The sequence below is a fragment of the Lagenorhynchus albirostris genome, chromosome 7 (genome assembly GCF_949774975.1).
Source record: "Lagenorhynchus albirostris chromosome 7, mLagAlb1.1, whole genome shotgun sequence".
NCBI lineage: Eukaryota > Metazoa > Chordata > Mammalia > Artiodactyla > Delphinidae > Lagenorhynchus > Lagenorhynchus albirostris.
The window spans coordinates 22824248-22843890 of record NC_083101.1 but is presented as its reverse complement, the minus strand read 5'-3'; the positions used below and the strand labels follow the sequence as shown (position 1 = coordinate 22843890).

The 19643-nt window shown below is 39.5% G+C and overlaps 1 protein-coding gene across 5 annotated transcripts in view; it reads left to right on the top strand.

The window, feature by feature from the left end:
* Positions 1-19643, top strand: part of MUSK (muscle associated receptor tyrosine kinase) — a 92079-nt gene that overhangs the window by 57439 nt on the left and 14997 nt on the right. For all 5 annotated transcript variants that reach the window (XM_060153348.1, XM_060153346.1, XM_060153344.1 and 2 more), the window contains 2 exons: positions 5431-5590; positions 15439-15445. In XM_060153348.1, the coding sequence (XP_060009331.1) occupies positions 5431-5590; positions 15439-15445 (167 nt within the window). The remainder of the gene's footprint in view (positions 1-5430; positions 5591-15438; positions 15446-19643) is intronic.

Genomic DNA, 19643 nt, shown 5'->3' with positions numbered 1-19643 from the left:
ATGCCATTTAAAATTCACATCTTATTTGGCAGTATGTTTTGTGGCTTTTCTGTGAAGCTGTAGGAGTTGTCTTAAGCCTCTCCAAGTAGTGTAAAGAGATGCCCTAAGAAAACTGGGTAACTGACAATATGACTTTATTAATTTGTCTTAAACTCTGTGAAAACAGTTAATACAGAAAATGGAAAGACATAGGCTTTTAAAAAATTCAGTGTTTTCAAAAGGCTCCTTTGAGTTTAGAACTGGAACATATATGATTATTCTCTGTTGGAGTTGAGGAGTAATAAAAAAAAGCCAATGGTTAGAGTTAGTTTTGGTCTTATTGAGACTCCAACTTCATCTTTCAAGATGTGATTCACAAAAAACAGAAAGCAAAATGGATCCTTCGGCAGAGATTCTAAAACAGGAATAAAATAAATGAATGGTAACTTTCTTCCAGGAAGAAAGCAAAAGGACATCTGCAGTTCTCATGGTCAGAGAGAGTGTTATTCTTACAGCCAAGTTTTTTTTTTTTTTACATCTTTATTAGAGTATAATTGCTTTACAATGGTGTGTTAGTTTCTGCTTTATAACAAAGTGAATCAGTTATACATATACATATGTTCCCTTATCTCTTCCCTCTTGCGTCTCCCTCCCTCCCACCCTCCCTATCCCACCCCTCTAGGTGGACACAAAGCACCGAGCTGTTCTCCCTGTGCTATGCGGCTGCTTCCCACTAGCTATCTACCTTACATTTGGTAGTGTATATATGTCCATGCCTCTCTCTCGCTTTGTCACAGCTAAGTTTTGTTCTTGGCGCTACTATCCAAGTCCAAACAGAAATCGAGATGACTGCCCCGTGCTGATGCAAATCACAGGAACTGGAGGCAACTGAAGGCATTTAATAAATGTTGGACAAGTAGCCAACCAGAAAAGTCTATTGAGGAGAACAGGGAAGGGCCACAGACCTGGTATCATTCTGGGTGGGCAGGATTAAGACAAATGCAGAGTTGGGAGATATTTGACACAGAATAAAACAGAATTTGAACTGTGGCTTTTCACTAACTATAAGCCAGTGAACTAACTTCATAACACACTACCAAGTACAAACGAGTACTTTAAAAGATGTGAATGCTCCTTTTCTCCCCCTCCATGAACATGCCAAAAACGAAAACCCTGAATGATTACAGCCAGAGAACAAGAGAAGAGCAAGCAACTTACCCCAAAGCCATCAAGAATTCTTTTGCTTTCTTCCTATGGAAATATCATTCATTTTTCATGAAAATTTGTAGTCTTAGATGAACTCAGAGTGAGCAGTAATATCACGTTTGTTTTACAACGTTGGAAATAATAGTTTGGTGGGGCTATAGCAGAGTTTACTTTTCTAAAAGAAAATATCCTTATATTTTGATAAACAGATTTATTTAAAGTTATACCCATCTATTTATTATTTTGGCATTCAAATAAAAAATGTAGAAAATCTGCACATCTCTCTTGCTTTGTCCAATCAATATAGTTCCTAAAATATGTTAAAAGCTGAATCATTTTAACTTATTAGAAGGATTTTATAAAATAAATAGCCAAATCATCTGTGTTGAAGATTGTGGTTTTTGAATTTCCTTAAAGGGAGACTCACCTATATATTATATGTATTTTTTTAAATTTATATGTTTATTTATTTTTGGCTGCGTTGGGTCTTCCTTGCTGCGTGCAGGCTTTCTCTAGTTGTGGCAAGCAGGGGCTACTCTTCGTTGTGGTGCGCAGGCTGCTCATTGCAGTGGCTTCTCTTGTTGCAGAGCATGGGCTCTAGGCGCGTGGGCTTCAGTAGTTGTGGCGCGAGGGCTCAGTAGTTGTGGCTCGTGGGCTCTAGAGAGCAGGATCAGTAGTTGTGGCACACGGGCTTAGTTGCTCCACGGCACGTGGGATCTTCCCAGACCAGGGCTCGAACCCATGTCTCCTGCATTGGCAGGCAGACTCCCAACCACTGCACTACCAGGGATGTCCCTATACATATTTTTAAGAGGCAGTTTTTTGGTTTAAAGGACATGAGCTTTGGAAACATCTCTCACTAACTGGGTAAACCAAGATAATTACATATATCAACTGGAATATATTAAGTTGAATATTTCAGCAGCTAGATCGAAAGAGGTCAATATTCATTGCTATGTTGATCAAAAACAGCATGGGAAATTTTCTCAATTGTTCCTTTTTCTATGATGCATAGACAGACGTTATTACAACTCATGGACCGTATTGGGCCACATCCTAAAGGTCCCTGAGACAATCCTAGCCAGCTGGGACTATTTGCAAGACAAGGTCATAGAAGCCAGAATACCATTCAGAGGTTTCTCTATGTTGAGGTCAAATCATGATGAAGTTGTGGGATTATCCATAACTCGGGATAGATTCTCTCCAAACAGCATTATTAATATATTAACGATATGTAGAAAATATTCCACCTATATTGCCTCGCTCAGAAGGCTTTTACATACGTTCAGTCAGGTGGGAACTAATATGCCTATTTAATAGAGTTCCTGTTCGATGCCCTCATTTGAGGTCACTGTCTCAATACCACACACAGAGCAGAGAGCTGTTTATCCAGCTCTTTCAGATCAGTAAGCCTGGGTGACTTGGAGAAATACCATATTTACTGTAATACCAGATAGAGTCACCTCAATTAAGTCCTTAGCTTCGCCTCAGCATACCTTGGTCAAAGCTCCCAGGAATAAGCTGAACTCATCATTTTGAGCTTTTAAACCTGAAGAACAAAACGATCAAAACGCAGGGCAAAGGGCTGTTTTGAATTTTAGGTCATCAAAAATACTAAACTGTTGGTCAGGCTGCTCCATGAAGAAAGAAAAACAAATTCAAACGATGACTAACAAGGCCTGCTGTGCGTGAGTCACAAACTGAATCAAGCCAGGCCTCTGGAAACAGGAGGAAAAGCTCTTAGGAATCACATCATAATCAGGCAATGAGCCTCAGGACTTGCTGGTCTACTCGTTGAACTGTGTCAGCACCTGGATGATGTCCAGGAGAAGAGAGGTCAGGCGCTTTAAAACTCACTTCTCTTTCCTCCCAAGACTGTTTTCAGTGACCTTGAGGAGTGACTTTCTTAGGTGTGAACATGAAAATTGTGGGAGTTTAGTCAGCATTTGGGGGATTACTCGTTTCTGAGTTGTCTCCCAGGCACTGACGGTACAGACCTACTTCTTGAAAGAGGGAACGAACTTTGCAAAGGAGGAAGGTTCTACGGATTTCACATATATAAACTAGAAAGGGATTATATTTATAAACAAAATATCCTGAGAGCATAAGGCATACTGACTGACAGAGGTTGGAGGTCTTTAGCTTTTTTTCTCATTGTTGCTTTGTATTAAAATTCAGGGAGAGTCCAAAATTGTATTTCACCAACAAGCACCTACCATATAGCACAGGGAACTCTAAGCAATATTCTGTAATAATATGGGAAAAGAATCTGAAAAAGAATGAATATATGTATATGTATAACTGAATCACTTTGCTATACACCGGAAACTAACAGAACATTGTAAATCAACTATACTCCAATAAATTTTTTTAAAAATTACATTTCAAACTGTTCAATCCTTTCCATCTAACTTGGACACTCAAATCCATAAGAACGTGCACCTCTGATAAATATGATAATGATGAATTCGGTTTGAATTCCCAACTGCATGTATGTCTCTTAAAGATATTTTTCTCTCTGCCTTGTCAATTTCTCATAGAGTCCAGGCTGCTTATCTGGGGAAAATGCCACAATACTTGATCTGACCTGGGACGTTTCCCCAGTTAAGGTAAATTGATGCTCACGTAAACCAGTGTTTCTCATAAGGAGACTAATAGCGCAGGTAAAGAATAAAAAGACAAAGAAGCTAAGTGAACAAACTTTCACTGCCTAGTCGCTACAGAGAGTGCTGGGTTCTGGGGCCAGCCAGCCACCTGGCAGCAGAAGGATGGAAAGTTGGTCTCACCTCAGGGCTTCCCTCCCCCTTGCTGGTCTAACTGTGAAATCTTCCCTCATGTGAAACAGTAAAATAACTGGCTCCAAGTTTTTCATTCTCTTCTAGACAGAAAGATCTCTTTCAAGGCCACCATGGTACTCATCCCTACTCCTCCAAGATAAGGTTAAGGTAAAACCATCAGCTAATTCCTTGATTGTCATTCCATTCACACTTCCCTCAAACCAGCATTTTCCCCTCATATAAGCAACGATAATTAAACAATAATTATTGGAAAGATGGTAGAGTGCTTAAGAAAACAGTGAAGAAAGAACCACCAGTTTAACAAGTGCCACCACTTTAACAATGACATTTATGTCAGACATTTGTTTTGTTCATGGTTGATTTGAGGTTGTTACTACTGTTCTTGTTTTCTAGTAAGTCTATTCTGTTTTCTAGGACTAGGGAAGGCACTAAAGCATAATGATGAAAAGCACAGGCTTTGGGATCAGACAAACTAGGGTGTAAATTGGAACTCTGCAACCCTGTAGAATGTGCTAGACAGCTGTCTTTCTCACAGAGTTGAATGCTGACAGCTAATAAGCATTTACATAAATTAACCTGTCAATTATGTGCTAATATGGCATTGATAGCCCAGCTCTTTGAGGACATTTGACTTTCTGATTTAAGTAATGAGGCAGAAACAGAATTGGCTTTACAACCATTTTCTCCTGATAACCATTCACTATTTGATGTGCATTTATGGGGAACTGAACAGGAATTATGAAAATAAGCCCAAAACTCTATAATCTCTCATAATTGACTCTATCTTCAAGACAGAGAGACATATCTTGGAGGATCCACACAGTATATCCTTTCCTACTTTGCATTAGTTATCTATTGTTGTATCACAGACATCCCAAAGCCTAATGGCTTAAAACAATAACCATTTGTTAAGGATCAAGTCTGTGGGTCAACCAGATGGTTTTCCTGATTTGGGCTAGGATTGCCTGCTCTTGCTGATCTAGCTCCTGTGATTGGCAGGTTGACTGGGAGCTGATTGGTCTAGAATGGCCTTACTCGTATATCTGGATGATATTATTGGCTCCCAGCTGGATCAGTGAGGATGACTGGGCTATATGTGCCTCATCCTCCAGCAGGCTAGCTTTGGCTTGTTCACAGGAGGTCTAAGAGCAACAAGAAAGCAAGCCACAATGTGCAAGAACTTTGTAAGTCTCTGTGTCTTTCTAAAACATGTCACAAGCCAATCAAGATTCAAAGCATGGAGAAAGATGCCACCTCTTGAGGGAAGAGCAACAAAGTCACATTGCAAGGTCATGGGCATATGGAGAGAAAAGTAGTTGGCAAGTTTTGCAATCTACCACATGCCTTTTGATCGTAATCCTTATCCTTTTTCTTTCCAGGCAACTGATACAGCATATTAGAAATCCTTGACCTAATTCTATCTTCTTTTTCCCCCTGACTCCACCAGGTTTCTTCTGGATCCATTCAAGAAAGTGTGAAAGACCGAGTAATTGACTCAAGACTGCAGCTGTTTATCACCAAGCCAGGACTCTACACATGCATAGCTACTAATAAGCATGGAGAGAAATTCAGTACTGCAAAGGCTGCGGCCACCATCAGTATAGCAGGTAGGATGGATTTTCACAATTGCATTGCTCCAGGAGAGGAGAGAGTTGGCACTATTCCACAATATCTTTCACTGGGGAAAATCTTTTTTTTTTTTTAATCTCTTACTCCAGTCCCATTTGGGATATTTCTTCCTCCATAGGGACACTCCAGAGGTTGACCTAGATAATTGATTTTGGCTAATTTGTTGCTTCAAAAACTAGATCCACAAATACCTGCCCAAGTGACGGGTAACAGCTTCCAGTTCATTTCTTTTTCTTTCATTTTCTTTTCTTCCCTTTCTTCTTCTTTTATTCTTCCCTTCCTCCCTCCCTCCCTCCTTCCTTCCTTCCCTCCTTTCATCCTTCGTTCCTTTCTTCCTCCCTCCCTCCCATTCTTTTTCATTCCTTTTCCTCCCCTCTTTTTTCCCTTCCTCTTCTTTGTTTCTTGGGGTTAATCAAACTTTCCAAGGCTCTAAAGAGGAAGTTGGCAGATATTTAACATGGTTGTGCCAGTCTCTGCATGGCTACATTTTGAGGGCATTTTTACTTATGAATATGTGATCTACCTTATGGTCTTTCCCCTTCCTGTTTCATGCAAGTGATAGCAGGACCTACAGGTATTTTTAAGGAAAAGGGCTGACACATGGATTTCTAGGATACTTGTGTTGAGTTATAAAGGTTTATTTTTAAAACTTAAATGTCCCAAAGGCTTCTGAGAACATTTGTGGAATTCCTAGAGATGGAAATAATCCCTGTATCAGGAAATGCCTGGCATGATAATATTCATAGCATGTCTACTGTCCAAGGGTCAGCAGAGAGATGCTTGGCCTCACATGTAAGGCAAGCACTGGTAGAACCTGTGCCCAGGGCCAGCTCTCCAGAGCCTACTATTTCTTATTACAGTGCCACTTCTTAGATCTTCCCTGATGGGGAAATTTCCAGTAATGTTTGCGATTTTTTAGCATGAGGTGAATAATGACACAGAGAGATACAAAGGGAGCACTGGACAAGGCTGGCCCTCTGAGGCATGCCCATGAAGGAAAGAGATTTCAAAACCAAGGATCCCTTCTGCCTTCTCCTCCAAGGATACATCTGCCTACAGTATCTTGAGACATCATATCAGTTATTTGAGAATTTCCACTGATGGGAAGTCATTTTCCCAGAGAAGAGTGAGATTCTTAAAAGTAAATTCAACTCAGTTTAACAAATAATAATAAAATGATTACTATTCACATAGCACTTTGTTGTTTATGAAGCACCCTTACATGCATTTATTAAATACACTGGGCTCAGTCCATTGCGTTAGGTAGAGGATGCAAACTTAATTAACGAATGGGATCATTAGCAATGGAGTCCCAGTTTTCTAGGGACTCTCAACCTAAAAAGGAAGTCCATTGGTCACAGACATTATGGCACAGACTATGTTCTATGCAGCAGCACAAAGTACAACAGCAGACACAAGACAGAGTTTAAGGGAATCCTTGGGAAAGAGATGCCATTTGAGTTAGAGATGACAAGGTCAAAATGAGTTCAGAAAATAGCAAGTCATGGTGGAGACTGAGAATGAGGTGGAGGATGGGAAGAAAGGTTTGAAATGTGAGCTCTAGCTGGGTTATGAAGAGCCTGAGTAGGTTGACTATTGTTCAATCAATGGGAAGTCATTTAATTTTTTTAGAGAAGGCAAGCAATATGATCAGATATATTCTTTATCAAATCGACAGATGTCGGGTGTCAAAAGATGGGGAGGCATGGCATGCAGATAGGAGACTATTCCAGGAGTCTGGGAAAGTCATGAAGGTCTGAACAACAACAGTAACAATTGGTAAAGAGAGAACAGGGGAGATGTGTGAAACCTATCAGGAGAGAAACGATAGGATTTGAAAGTGTTTGAATGCGGTAGAAGGAGTTCAGATGTGTCTGAGATTTTGAGGAAAGCGTCTAGGACAAATAATAACATAAAAGAACATGAGGAGGTTCAAGAGATAATAAAACAATTAAATTTTTGATGCTTTTTAATTACTTGGAATGATTCTCACTATCTTATGTTTTATTTGATATTTGATCAAGACCCAGTGTTAAATACATAAATATATATTTATATAACCTATATCTATATATTTACAAAGTGTGTGTATGTGTGTTTGTGTGTGCAGAGAGAAGGAGAAACATTTACGTATGAATTCTCAAATCCAAGAAAATAGACTGATCTAATCTAGCTTAGATTAGAATCACCTCCCCTGGCTAGAAGAGAAAAATTAATGTTGCTAATCTGAAGAGAGTCTCATTTCAGGTAATTATTCAGTCATTCAAAGATCAATTTCCTGCCACGTTTCTTCCTCCCCTTTCTCCTTGTGTCTCTTCCCTGCGTGGAAAGAGAGAAGGAGTCTTGGATTTATGCAGTGATGTCCTCTGGATCCGCCCTGGTATTTGGTAAAGTCTACAGCTAGAGAACTAGTGATCTCATCTCTTGGCTTGGTTGGGACCCAGAGGACCTCCCTGTCTGGCTCAGCCCCACTGAGGCTCTTCCTGTAGCAGCACAACCCTCTACATCTCAGTCAAATCCTTCATCGAGCCCCTCTCTGGAGTCTACTCTGCAACGTCTGCACATAGGTCACCCTGGCTCTCCCTACAATACCAGATATACTAAAAATCCAAGTCAGCTCCTTCCTTATCCCTCATGCAGCCTGAAGCAACTTCTGGATCACTTTCATGTTACACAAAATCCAAAAAAGATTCACACCTACCAACTCAGTTCTGCTGTCTACCCAACCATGTCATGCTACCATTTTTACACTAATATGGCCATCCTATGTCAGGGTAAGAGGTCCCTAAAAGGTTCTCTGCTTTTAGAGTCCCAAATAAGAAGTAGGAAAAACTCCCTCTGCTTTGGCTTTTTCCTTAATTTATCAATATACCTCTCTTCTAGGATTTTGGTCCAGAGAAAGGAATCTATAAAATGTGTATCTGAATTCTTAATTCCCTTACCTTCCACCTTTCTGCAACATACCAAGCTGAAGGAACTGGTCAGGGACTCCCTCTTTAGTGCGGTAACCTTCAGAGCCCACCCATCATAAGTACAAAGACAGGTGTGAAGGCAGTGCTATGATCAATAAAAAGAAGAACCTGATAAAATGGGTTTATCTCCCCCCCCCAACAAAGACAGATCCATCACATGACATGATCTCCAAGATGCTGAAAGGACTATAGAGCATAATTACCACCATAGTGTATATGGCAACATCACCCCTTTCATCCCAGTCCTAGTCCAAATGAGAACCTGATCCAACACCGTTAAGAAACAGAATATACCAACAGAGGAAGCTGTAATCCTAAAGAAAATGGTGGTATCTTCTGGTGGTAAAAAGAGCCTTAAAGTGTGGACAGGCAGCATAGAAAGGTAATGTCCCAGAATGCAGGGAGAAGTCATTAATGTTGAGAATAGACCAGAGTGAGAATGAGGGCAAAGAGCAAAGGCAGCCTGGGGGAAAATAGCAGGAGAATTTGCATGGGGAAAGGAATGGTGGGAGCAAGGCGTGAGTTGGCACATAGCAGCAGAGAGGACTGGAAGCTTGCCGCAGCAGAGGTGAACGCAGATAGGGAGCAATGACCCCAGTAGGGGCAAGAGTCATGTAGACTGAAACCTACATGTAATGACCTACATGTAAACCTACAGTAATGACTTGACTTTAGCCAATGGGTCTGTAGGTAATGTATTTGAATAATAAATGTGAATCCATCTGCACATAGAAACAAAGTTACTAAAATGAGTAGAGGGACTCCCTCACGTAGCTAATTCATAAAAAGCTGCAAGGCCCTTTTGTTCATCCCCTGATCTGTTTTTCCTGTCGGATCCCATTTACTATGAGACCTGAAGCTCCCCTACTTTTCCTAAAATTTCCTCAGGCAGATTTAATGAGGGTGTCTCATGAGTGCATTGGAATAAGACCTCTGAACCCCATGAGACACCTGCCATTTTTCTTCCTCTCCTTAAGCCGTTCTTTTCAGTCAAAGCTGCCTCATAAAAGTCTCCCTGCCATCGCTGAGGAAACTGTCGTACTTCCCAACTCTGGGGTGCTCCCTGAACCAATATTCCACAGAAGTGAGGCCACTCTGGTGAAAAAGGGATTCATGGAACCACTTTAATTCAGAATCATTTCAAAGCACGGTCTTATGCTCTCCAGATCTCTCAGAACTTGGTTGTGACATTCGCTCTCTCCACTTCTGCTTTAGGCATCTCTCTCCATTGGCCTCTGATGGGGCTGGCCAGAGGTCCAGAGCCCGGTGCCTCCCCTGGACATTTTGGCAATGCTGCCTTACCCCAAATTCTCCTTTCTCTCATTTCAGCCATCCCCATCCTCCCCTAGTGTTCTGTAGTCAACAGTCCCCTTTGTCACATTCTCTGTGTTTCACTTTGAAGATTTCACTCCATCTGTTTATTTACTCAACCCAGCAGGAAAACTGGAAATAGAAAAATCTGGTCTAGTGCTTAGGATTATGTCTATTGATATTGCTAGTGTCTGAAAGACAACAACAACAAAAAATAAAGATCAGCCTTCATTTTCCCAAAACTCTTCCATGTGTATGCCCAGATTCATATGTATTATTTGAGAAATGTGATATACTTCTTTCTGACTCATTTACATTTGCTGTTAGTCATCAAAAGGAGCCAGAAAAACTTTTGGAACCTCTCCCTATGAACCAGGAAGTTCCATTTCCCCTCCAGTCACAACCTCAAAAGGCTCAAGTTGCAATTTAAACTCAGCAGGATGCTGGGTTATTGGCAAGATGCCTTCTCTTTGTCATCAGCCTTGTGACAGAGACCAGGAAGACACCTCATGATCCCTGTAATGAGCATAGTCCTGGAAGAGCCAAAGGCCATCAAAATAGACACAGGTATTAAATCTACCAAACATTTAAAGAAGAATTAACACCAATTTTTATTACCCTGATACCAATGCCAGGTAAGGGCACTACAAGAAAACTAAAGGCCAATTTCCCTGATGAACATAAATGCAAAAATTCTCAACAAAATTCTAGCAAACCAAATTCAACAGCACATTAAAAGAATCACACACCATGATCAAGTGGGATTTATCTCTGAGATGTAAAGATGGTTCAACATATACAAATCAATTAGTGTCATACACCACATTAATAGAATGAAGGATAAAAATTACATGATCCTCTCAACAGATGCAGAAAAAGCATTTGACAAAATTCAACATACATTTATAATAAAAACTCTCAGCAAATTGGATATAAGGAACATACCTCACAATAAGGGCCACATATGACAAACCCACAGCCAACATCATACTCAATGGCAAGAGGTTAAACACTTTTCCTCTAAGATCAGGCAAATGACAAGAGTGCCCATTCTCACCATTTCTATTCAACATAGTACTGGAAGTCCTGGCCCAAGCAATCAGGCAATAAAAAGAAATAAAAGGTATCCAAATTGGAAAGGAAGAAGTAAAATTCTCCTTGTTTGCAGATGATACAATCTTATACATAGAAAATCCTAAAGACTCCACCAAAATCTGTTAGAACTAATCAATGAATTAAGTTCCACATACAAAATTGACATACAGAAATCAGTTTTTTTAAAATACACTAACAACAAAACATCTGAAAAAGAAGAAAACTATCCCATTTACAATAGCACCAAAAACAACAAAATACTTAGGAATAGGTTTAACCTAGGAAGAGAAAGATCTGTATGCTGAAAATTACAAGACATTGATAAGAGAAATTGAAGACACAGATAAATGGAAGATACCCTGTGTTCATGGATCAGAAGAATTTATATTGTTAAAATGTCCACAGCACCCAAAGCTATTTGTGGATTTCATATACTCCTATTAAAACTCCTATGGCATTTTTCACAGAAATAGAACAAACAATTCAAAAACTTGTATGGAAGCACAAAAGAGTCCCGATAGCCAAGCAACCCTGAGAAAGAGGAACAAAGCTGGAGGCACCACACGTCCTGATTTCAAGCTATATTACAAAGCTATAGTAATCAAATCAGTATGGGACTGGCATAAAAACAGATGCCTAGACAAATGGAACTGAATCAAGAGCCCAGAAGTAAACCCACACATATATGGTCAGTTAATTTATGACAAGGGAGCCAAGAATATACAACGGGGAAAAGACAGTCTTTTCCATAAATGGTGTTGGGAAAACTGGATAACCACATGCAAAAGAATGAAACTGGACCTCTATCTTACAACACTCACAAAAATTAACCTGAAATGAATTAAAGACTTAAACACATGACCTGAAACCATAAAACTCCTAGAAGAAAAAATAGACAGTAAGTTCCTTGACATCAGTCTTGGTGATGATTTTTTTGGATATGATACCAAAAGCATAAGCAACAAAAGTAAAAATAAACAAGTGGGACTGCGCCAAACTAAAAAGCTTCTGTACAGCAAAGGAAACCATCAACAAAACTAAAAAGCAACTTATAGAATGGGAGAAAATATTTGCTAATTATATATAAGGGGTTAATATCCAAAATATATAAAGAGCACATACAACAGCAAAAAAACCAAACAATCTAATTTAAAAATGGACAAAGTATATGAATAGACATTTTTCCAAAGAGGACATACAGATGGCAAACAGGTACATGAAAAGGTGTTCAACATCACTATTCATCAGGGAAGTGCAAATCAAAACCACAATGAACTATCACTTCATACCTACTAAGATGGTTATCATCAACAAAGTAAGAGTTAGCAAGTATTGGCGAGAAAGGAACCCTGACCCACTGTTGGTGGAATTGTAAATTGGTTCAGCCACTATAGAAAACAGTATGGAGCTTCTGAAAAAAATTAAAAATAGAACTACCATATGATCCAGCAAACCCACTTCTGGATATATACCCAAAGGAAATGAAAACAGGATATCAAAGAGGTATCTGCACTTTCATGTTCATTGCAGCATTATTCACAGTAGCCAAGATACGGAAACAACTTAAGTGTCTGTCAACAGAAAAATAGATAAAGAAGATGTGGTATATACATATAATGGAATATTATTCAGCCATGATAAAGAAAGAGATTTGGTCATTTGTGACAACATGGATGAAACTTGAAGGCATTGTGCTAAGTGAAATAAGTCAGTCAGAGAAAGACAAATACTGTATGATATTACTTATATGTGGAATCTGAAAAAGTCTAACTCATAGAAACAGAGTACAGTAGTGGATACCAGGGGCAGTGGGATCGGGGAAAAGGGGAGACATTGGTCAAATGGTACAAACTTCCAGTTATAAGATGAATAAGTTCTGGAAATCTAATGTGCATCATTGGTGATTATAGTTAATACTGTATTATATACTTGAAAGTTGCTAAGAGAGTTGCATTATGTAACTGTAGCAAATCAACACCTTGTCCACCTTAAACTTACACAATGTTGAATGTCACTTATATCTTAATAAAGCTAGGAAAAATAGACACAGGGATCCAGTAGAGGAAAATCCATGTTTGTATTTCCCATTCTCAATGGCATTAATAGGTCCTTCACGAAATACTGAGGTCCAGAGTTCTTTTCTGCTTACTCAGTCTGAGGGTACAGGAATGAGTCTGTGGTCACACCCCTCCTCTAACATAAGCCACTCCTCATTTTACCAACACCCCCACTGTCTGCAATGCCCCTTCTTTGGATTGACCTCAGAGTCTGGGGATTCTGGTCACTAAATTTAAAGCTCAAATGAAAATATGTAGCATAACCAAAGCTGGGCAGTAGGGAGAAATCCGATATGTTAGTATTGGAGTTCCCCACCCTCCCAAAATTGGCCACGTATTTTTATTTTTTTAATTTTTATTGAAATATCATTGATTTACACTGTTGTATTAGCTTCCACTGTATAGCAAAGTGATTCAGTTATATATATTCTTTTTCATATTCTTTTCTATTATAAGTTATTACAAGATATTGAGTATTGTTCCCTGTGCTATACAGTAGGTCCTTGTTGGTCATCTATTTTATATATAGTAGTGTGTATATTTTAATCCCAAACTCCTAAATTATCCCTCCCCCGCTTTCCCCTTTGGTAACCATAAGTTTGTTTTCTATGTCTGTGAGTCTATTTCTGCTTTGTAAGTAAGTTCATTGGCATCATAGTTTAGATTCCACCTATAAGTGATATCATATGATATTTGTCTTTGTCTGACTTACTTCACTTAGTATGATAATCTCTAGGTCCATCCATGTTGCTGCAAAATGGCATTATTTCATTTTTTTAATGGCTGAGTAATATTCCATTGTGTATACATACCACATCTTTATTCATTCATCTCATATTTTTATTTTCTATATTTTGTGTTGATGTTTCACATTATTACAGAAAAAAATTAGAACTTTGGACTCTTATTTTGTAATCGATATAGCTGATTGAACGTACTACCATGTTTCACACTCTCTCTCATGTCTCATAGTCACACTCCCGTGTCCCCCGCAATGTTCCCCCCAGTTGTGAGACATGGGGTGATGTAGCAGGGGCACACGACTCCCTCTATCACCCAGTGTTTCAGCCATGATAGGTAGAAGTGTTCTTACCAACAAAACAGGCCCCGTCCCTTGGCATTTCATGGTGGCTTCATCTGGTTTCCAATGGATTAAAGGTGTTTGTTTTTGTTTTTAATAAAAGGGAAAGGAATAAATGACTAACAGCCAGTAGCCACACTAAATTGCTACCAGCTGTTCTGCAGCTAGGCTCAAGAGGTAAGCATTCTTTCTACAATCAGGCAGCTTTTTTATATTAGACTGGCTGCCTGTTTTAGAAGAGAGACAACATTTTATTGGCTTTTCCAGATAATGGAAAAGATACTACAAATATTGATGGCTGTTGGAAGCTTTTGAAATTTTTAAAAATCTAGTTTTGAGATAAAAGCACTTGTTTATAATCGGAGGCTCTTGGACCCCTTCCCTGCTCCCCACTCTCTCCGCCCCCGCAAAAATGAAAATGTGACTGGAGAAATTTCTGTACGAAACACATGGAAGCCTAGTGAATCATCCTTTGATTCTCTTAATATTCTTGAAAAGACTGAGCACCCTTAAACGACCTTGATTTTTTTTTTTTCCTCACTTGTCCTTGAAATCGAAGCCTAGCTAAGCTGAGTATCTCTTCCCAAGTTCTACGGCTGGATTCTTTGGGTCTGGTTGACCTCCACGGTATTGAATCCTCTCTTTTACATCTTAAATTGAGGGCTCTTTCATATACATAACCTTGGACTTTTCCCGTTTCAACAGGTTTCCCTGCTCAGCTGCTATTAGATTCTGCCTTTACCCATTCCAAATTATATACCTTTTTCTCTGTAAGAATTTCCTCCTGTTTCTTCCATCTGTTCTCTCCAGAAAATGTGGGGCCCCTTGTTAAAAAATTATTAAGTGTTTCAAGATGATAACCGCAGAACATTCAATTAAGCATGGGGCCCTTCTGAGTGTGGGACACTGTGTGACCACGTGAAGCCAGTGGGTCTGTAAGAATCACAGCTCCGCCACCCTCTTCCTGTTCAACCTCCACTTCTTGCTTTCTTGATGCAAAGTCCTTGGGTGGCCAACAGAGGGAAATTCTGACCTATGATACTGCCTGGGCTAACGAGGCCACGGTTGACTCAGCTTGAAAGGAAGAATTCAGTTCCTGGAGACATTTAATATTTTCTTACTCTCCTTCTCCAAATCTGCCTGTTAATGCAGGATCTGGCCTCCTAGCAGAAGCAGGGAACTTTTCAGAAACTTAGAGATTAGAAGAATGAAAATTATCTGTTATGAACCTTGAGATGAAAATGTACTAACTTTTGTTTCTTTTCCCCTTTAATTTGATTTCCTGTGGAAACTTCCTTTCCTGTTACTAGAATGGAGGTGAGATATTATTGTTATACCAATGTTTTGTTTCGCTTTGTTTGACATGCCATTTATTGAGTATCTATTATTCGTTGAGTACTGTAATCTTTCAGAAAACTTTCTAATTTCTAATCCTTTTAATACTCTCACAAAATGATGATGAAGATGAAGATAGGCAACATCTGTTGAATACTTACTATGTATCAGGCACTGTGCTAAGAGCTTTACATGCATTTTAAAAATTTATCCTCAGGACATGAAATAGATGCTAGTATTATCCCTATTGTACAGAAAAGAAACAAAGAGACATACTTTGAACTGGAGAGTACACATGACTTACACAGTTAGTATATAATAGGCTTGGAAAAGAGACACAGAACTGACTCCCAAACCCTCCCTCATAGCTTTATCCTGCAGATAAGAAAGTAACACCATGTAATATAACACTGTGAAACCTACAGCATTTTATTTGCATAAAATTGCCTTTCATAAAAACTCTATGATGTGTAAGATTTCATCTAATTTTACAAATGATGAAACTGAGATTTAGAATGGTTCATTACTACTAATAACAGCAGTTAAGTTTTGCAGGACATTTTTGAGTACCACTGTTCTCATATTAATGTTTCAGCAACTTTATGGGGCAAAAGCTATCATCCCTCTTTCTTTATATGAGGAACCTGAGGCACAAGAGTTGTCCAGACCACATAGCTAACTACAAAGCCTCAATCTGAGCTCAGACAGACAGACTCAAGAACACAGATTCATACCTATGTTGCTAATCCAGGTAGCACAGCAACTGAGCAGGACCTGCAACTCAAGCCATTGATCCTAATTCCATGGAATGAAATAATTCATTGCATAAGAACATTTAGTTTGTTCTCAATCTTTTTCCCAATTCATATAGCTTTGATGCATTTATTTACCTAATAAATAGGTATTGAGAAAGAGTCCTGACCTGAAGGATTCTACAGAGAAGCTGAATATCTACTGAAGGGATATACAACATAAACACGGGAAAAGGTAAATTAAAATGCAGGCCAACCACAGAAGAGATGCCATCTTTCATTCATACACCTCTTTCATTCAGCACACCTGTCTTCCCTGTGCATCTTTAAAACACTCTATTCCTGGCACTACATTGGAAAGTGATAAAACAAAACAAATTGTACATATTCCCTGCACCCAAGGAATTTACATTTTATTAGGGGACCGACACACACACACACACACACACACACACACACACACACACACACACACACACACACACACACACACACACACACACACACTAGTTCCAAGGTAACATAATAATGGAATCATGCACAAATTCTAAGGGCTCAAGAACAGAAATAAATCATTCACATGCAACTAAATGCAAATGAAAATAATTTAAACTGATTATAGTCAAATAAATGCTAACTAATGAAAATTCCATACCATCTTTCACTTGTGATAACACAAGCACTCTTGGTTTTCTGCAAAGCGCTAGATAGCAAGTATATGGCTTTCTGGGCCGTACGGTCTCTGTTGCAACTGCTCAGCTCTGCTATTGCAGCACAAAAGGAGCCACAGACAGTTTGTAAGTGGATGAACTTGGCTCTGTTCCAATAAAATTGTACTTCTAGCCACTGAAATTTGCATTTCATATCATTTTCACTTCTCCTTTTGGGCTTTTTCAACCATCTAAAAATGTAAACACCATTCTTAGCTCACAGGTGGTATAAAAATAGGCAGTAGGCCAAATTTGACTTGTGGGTTCTATTTGCCCATCCCTGTCATAGAGAATGAATCATATATAAAGACACTAGGCATGAAAGGATAAAAAGAATTCCAGTTTGCTTTGGAAGTTTAGAGTGGCGTAGGGCCCTGGCCATCACATTTGTTGGGAAAATACAACGGGAACCTGGCAGTTGCTGTATAAGGAAGAAGATGTGCCGCTCTCAGGGGAGAGGTCCCGTTCTCACGTGTTCCAGCCCTAGGGAGGGCAGGAAAAGAAGGTGTGGAGTTTCCGCTGGGGTAGTGGGGTTGTCCCAACCAACCATGGCCGGTCATCTGGATGTGCCCTTGGGCAACGTGTTCAAAGGGAAGAGATGTTGCCCTCATAGAAACTGGAAGATCACATTTTAAAACAGTGGACCCCTGAACAATTCAGGGGTTAGGGGCACCAACCAGCATGCCCTATAATTTAGAGTTGGCTCTCTGTCTATGTGGTTCCTCCATATCCACGTTCTGCACCCTTGGATTCAACCAACTACGGATGGATCGTGTAGGACTGTAGTATTTATTGAAAAAAAAACTGGGCATAAGTGGACCCGTACAATTCAAACCCACGTTGTTCAAGGGTCAACTGTATTCTACTGAATGGGATTCATACATGTTAAAGCAAAGAGAAAATAAAAGCAAAAGGTGTAGTGAGAATCCTTGAAATATTCCATCTGACCAAGAAGAGCTGTCTGCTATAAAATAAGTTAGAAGGGGGACGTGGGATCAGATATCAGTTGTTGCCTCCAAAAAGAGAAACTGTTCAGAAAGAGAGGTCAGCCAGGTTCAGTCTGTCAGGAGACAAGAGAGGGACTGGCTCCATGTGCAATATTAACTAGAATTTTTGGAGGTAGTCCAGCAGATCATTCCAAAACAACCAGCATTCTGTGAACAGATCCCTGTGACCTCTGCCCCACTGTTCAAACGAGGAACAGGACCAGCTGCCTCTGCTGTTGCTCCATCCACAGTCCCAAGATCTGCATGTGGAGAAATACGACTTCAGCTGGACAGAAAGGGCACTCATCACTTGCAAAAGACAGAAGACACCAATGGAAATTTTTTGCATTCATCTTGTTCCCTGGGTTTTGCTGTGACCTCCTTAAATTTTTTAAGTGATAGGGTTAGAAGGATGAGGGAAAAAATGGCCCCATTGGCCTCCATATCTTGCCTCTGAAATTTGATCACTGCATAACATTTGAGGTTTATAAGTCAGCAAAACAGGGGAGGAAATTGTTCCAACTCTGACTGAAACTGTGACTGGGCAGTCTCTTTATATATGTATTATGTATGTGTGTGTAGGGAAATTAAAATACAGGCCACCCGCAGAAGACATGCCATCTTTCATTCGCACACTGTTCAGCACATGTGTCCTCCCTATGTATTTTAAAACACTCACTCTATTCCTGTATATATATATTTGGTACTATATATCTCTTACCTTGTGGGGCTAATCCAAGCAAAGATATACTACCAAAGCTAAGTCTTTAATGCTCCCAGAACATCACAGAGACAGAGAAAATTAATAAGAACCATATACTTTGTATCTGTATGGTTTTTCTCAGCATGCAAAGGGTTTTCACAGGCTAGTTATCTTCAAGCTGGTAGGAAGACAAATCAAAATTAAAACCAAGATCTTCTCATTTCTATTCAAAACCTATTCTGCTTTTTCTTTTCTTTTGCATTATACAGCTAATGTTCAAAAATCAGTGAGGACTCCGTACTATTAATTCACATTGAGGTTGTTCTAAAGATTTTCCCAGGGCTTTTTAAAAGAGAAGCAGCAGAAACTCAGAAAAAAAGAATTTTTTTTTTTTAAGAATTGGTTCTTAATTATTAATAATTCTTATCTCTGAGGCTATTTTCATTTTTTCTTTTGTGTAATTTTTCTTAGTTTCCAATGTTTTCTTTTAAATGTTTTTTGCTTATGTAATTAAAGAAAAAAACATGAGTTTTTTAAATTAAAAATATTCATGGAGGGCTTCCCTGGTGGCGCAGTGGTTAAGAATCCGCCTGCCAATGCAGGGGACACGGGTTCGAGCCCTGGTCCGGGAAGATCCCACATGCCGCGGAGCAACTAAGCCCGTGTGCCACAACTACTGAGCCTGCGCTCTAGAGCCTGCGTGCCACAACTACTGAAGCCTGTGCGCCTGGAGCCCGTGCTCCGCAACAAGAGAAGCCACCGCCATGAGAAGCCCGCGCACCACGACGAAGAGTAGCCCCGCTCGCTGCAACCAGAGAAGGCCAGTGCGCAGCAACGAAGACCCAATGCAGCCAAAAATAAATAAATAAATTTATTTAAAAAATATATATATTCATGGAAAAATAAAGAAGTGTCATTCAACAGTTAGCATGTGACCGTGCAACATGGATGAATCATTCTCAGCTCAGAGACACTAGGAGAAATATTCAACTTTTACAAGAGATAGTTTTTTATAAATTTATGTATTTA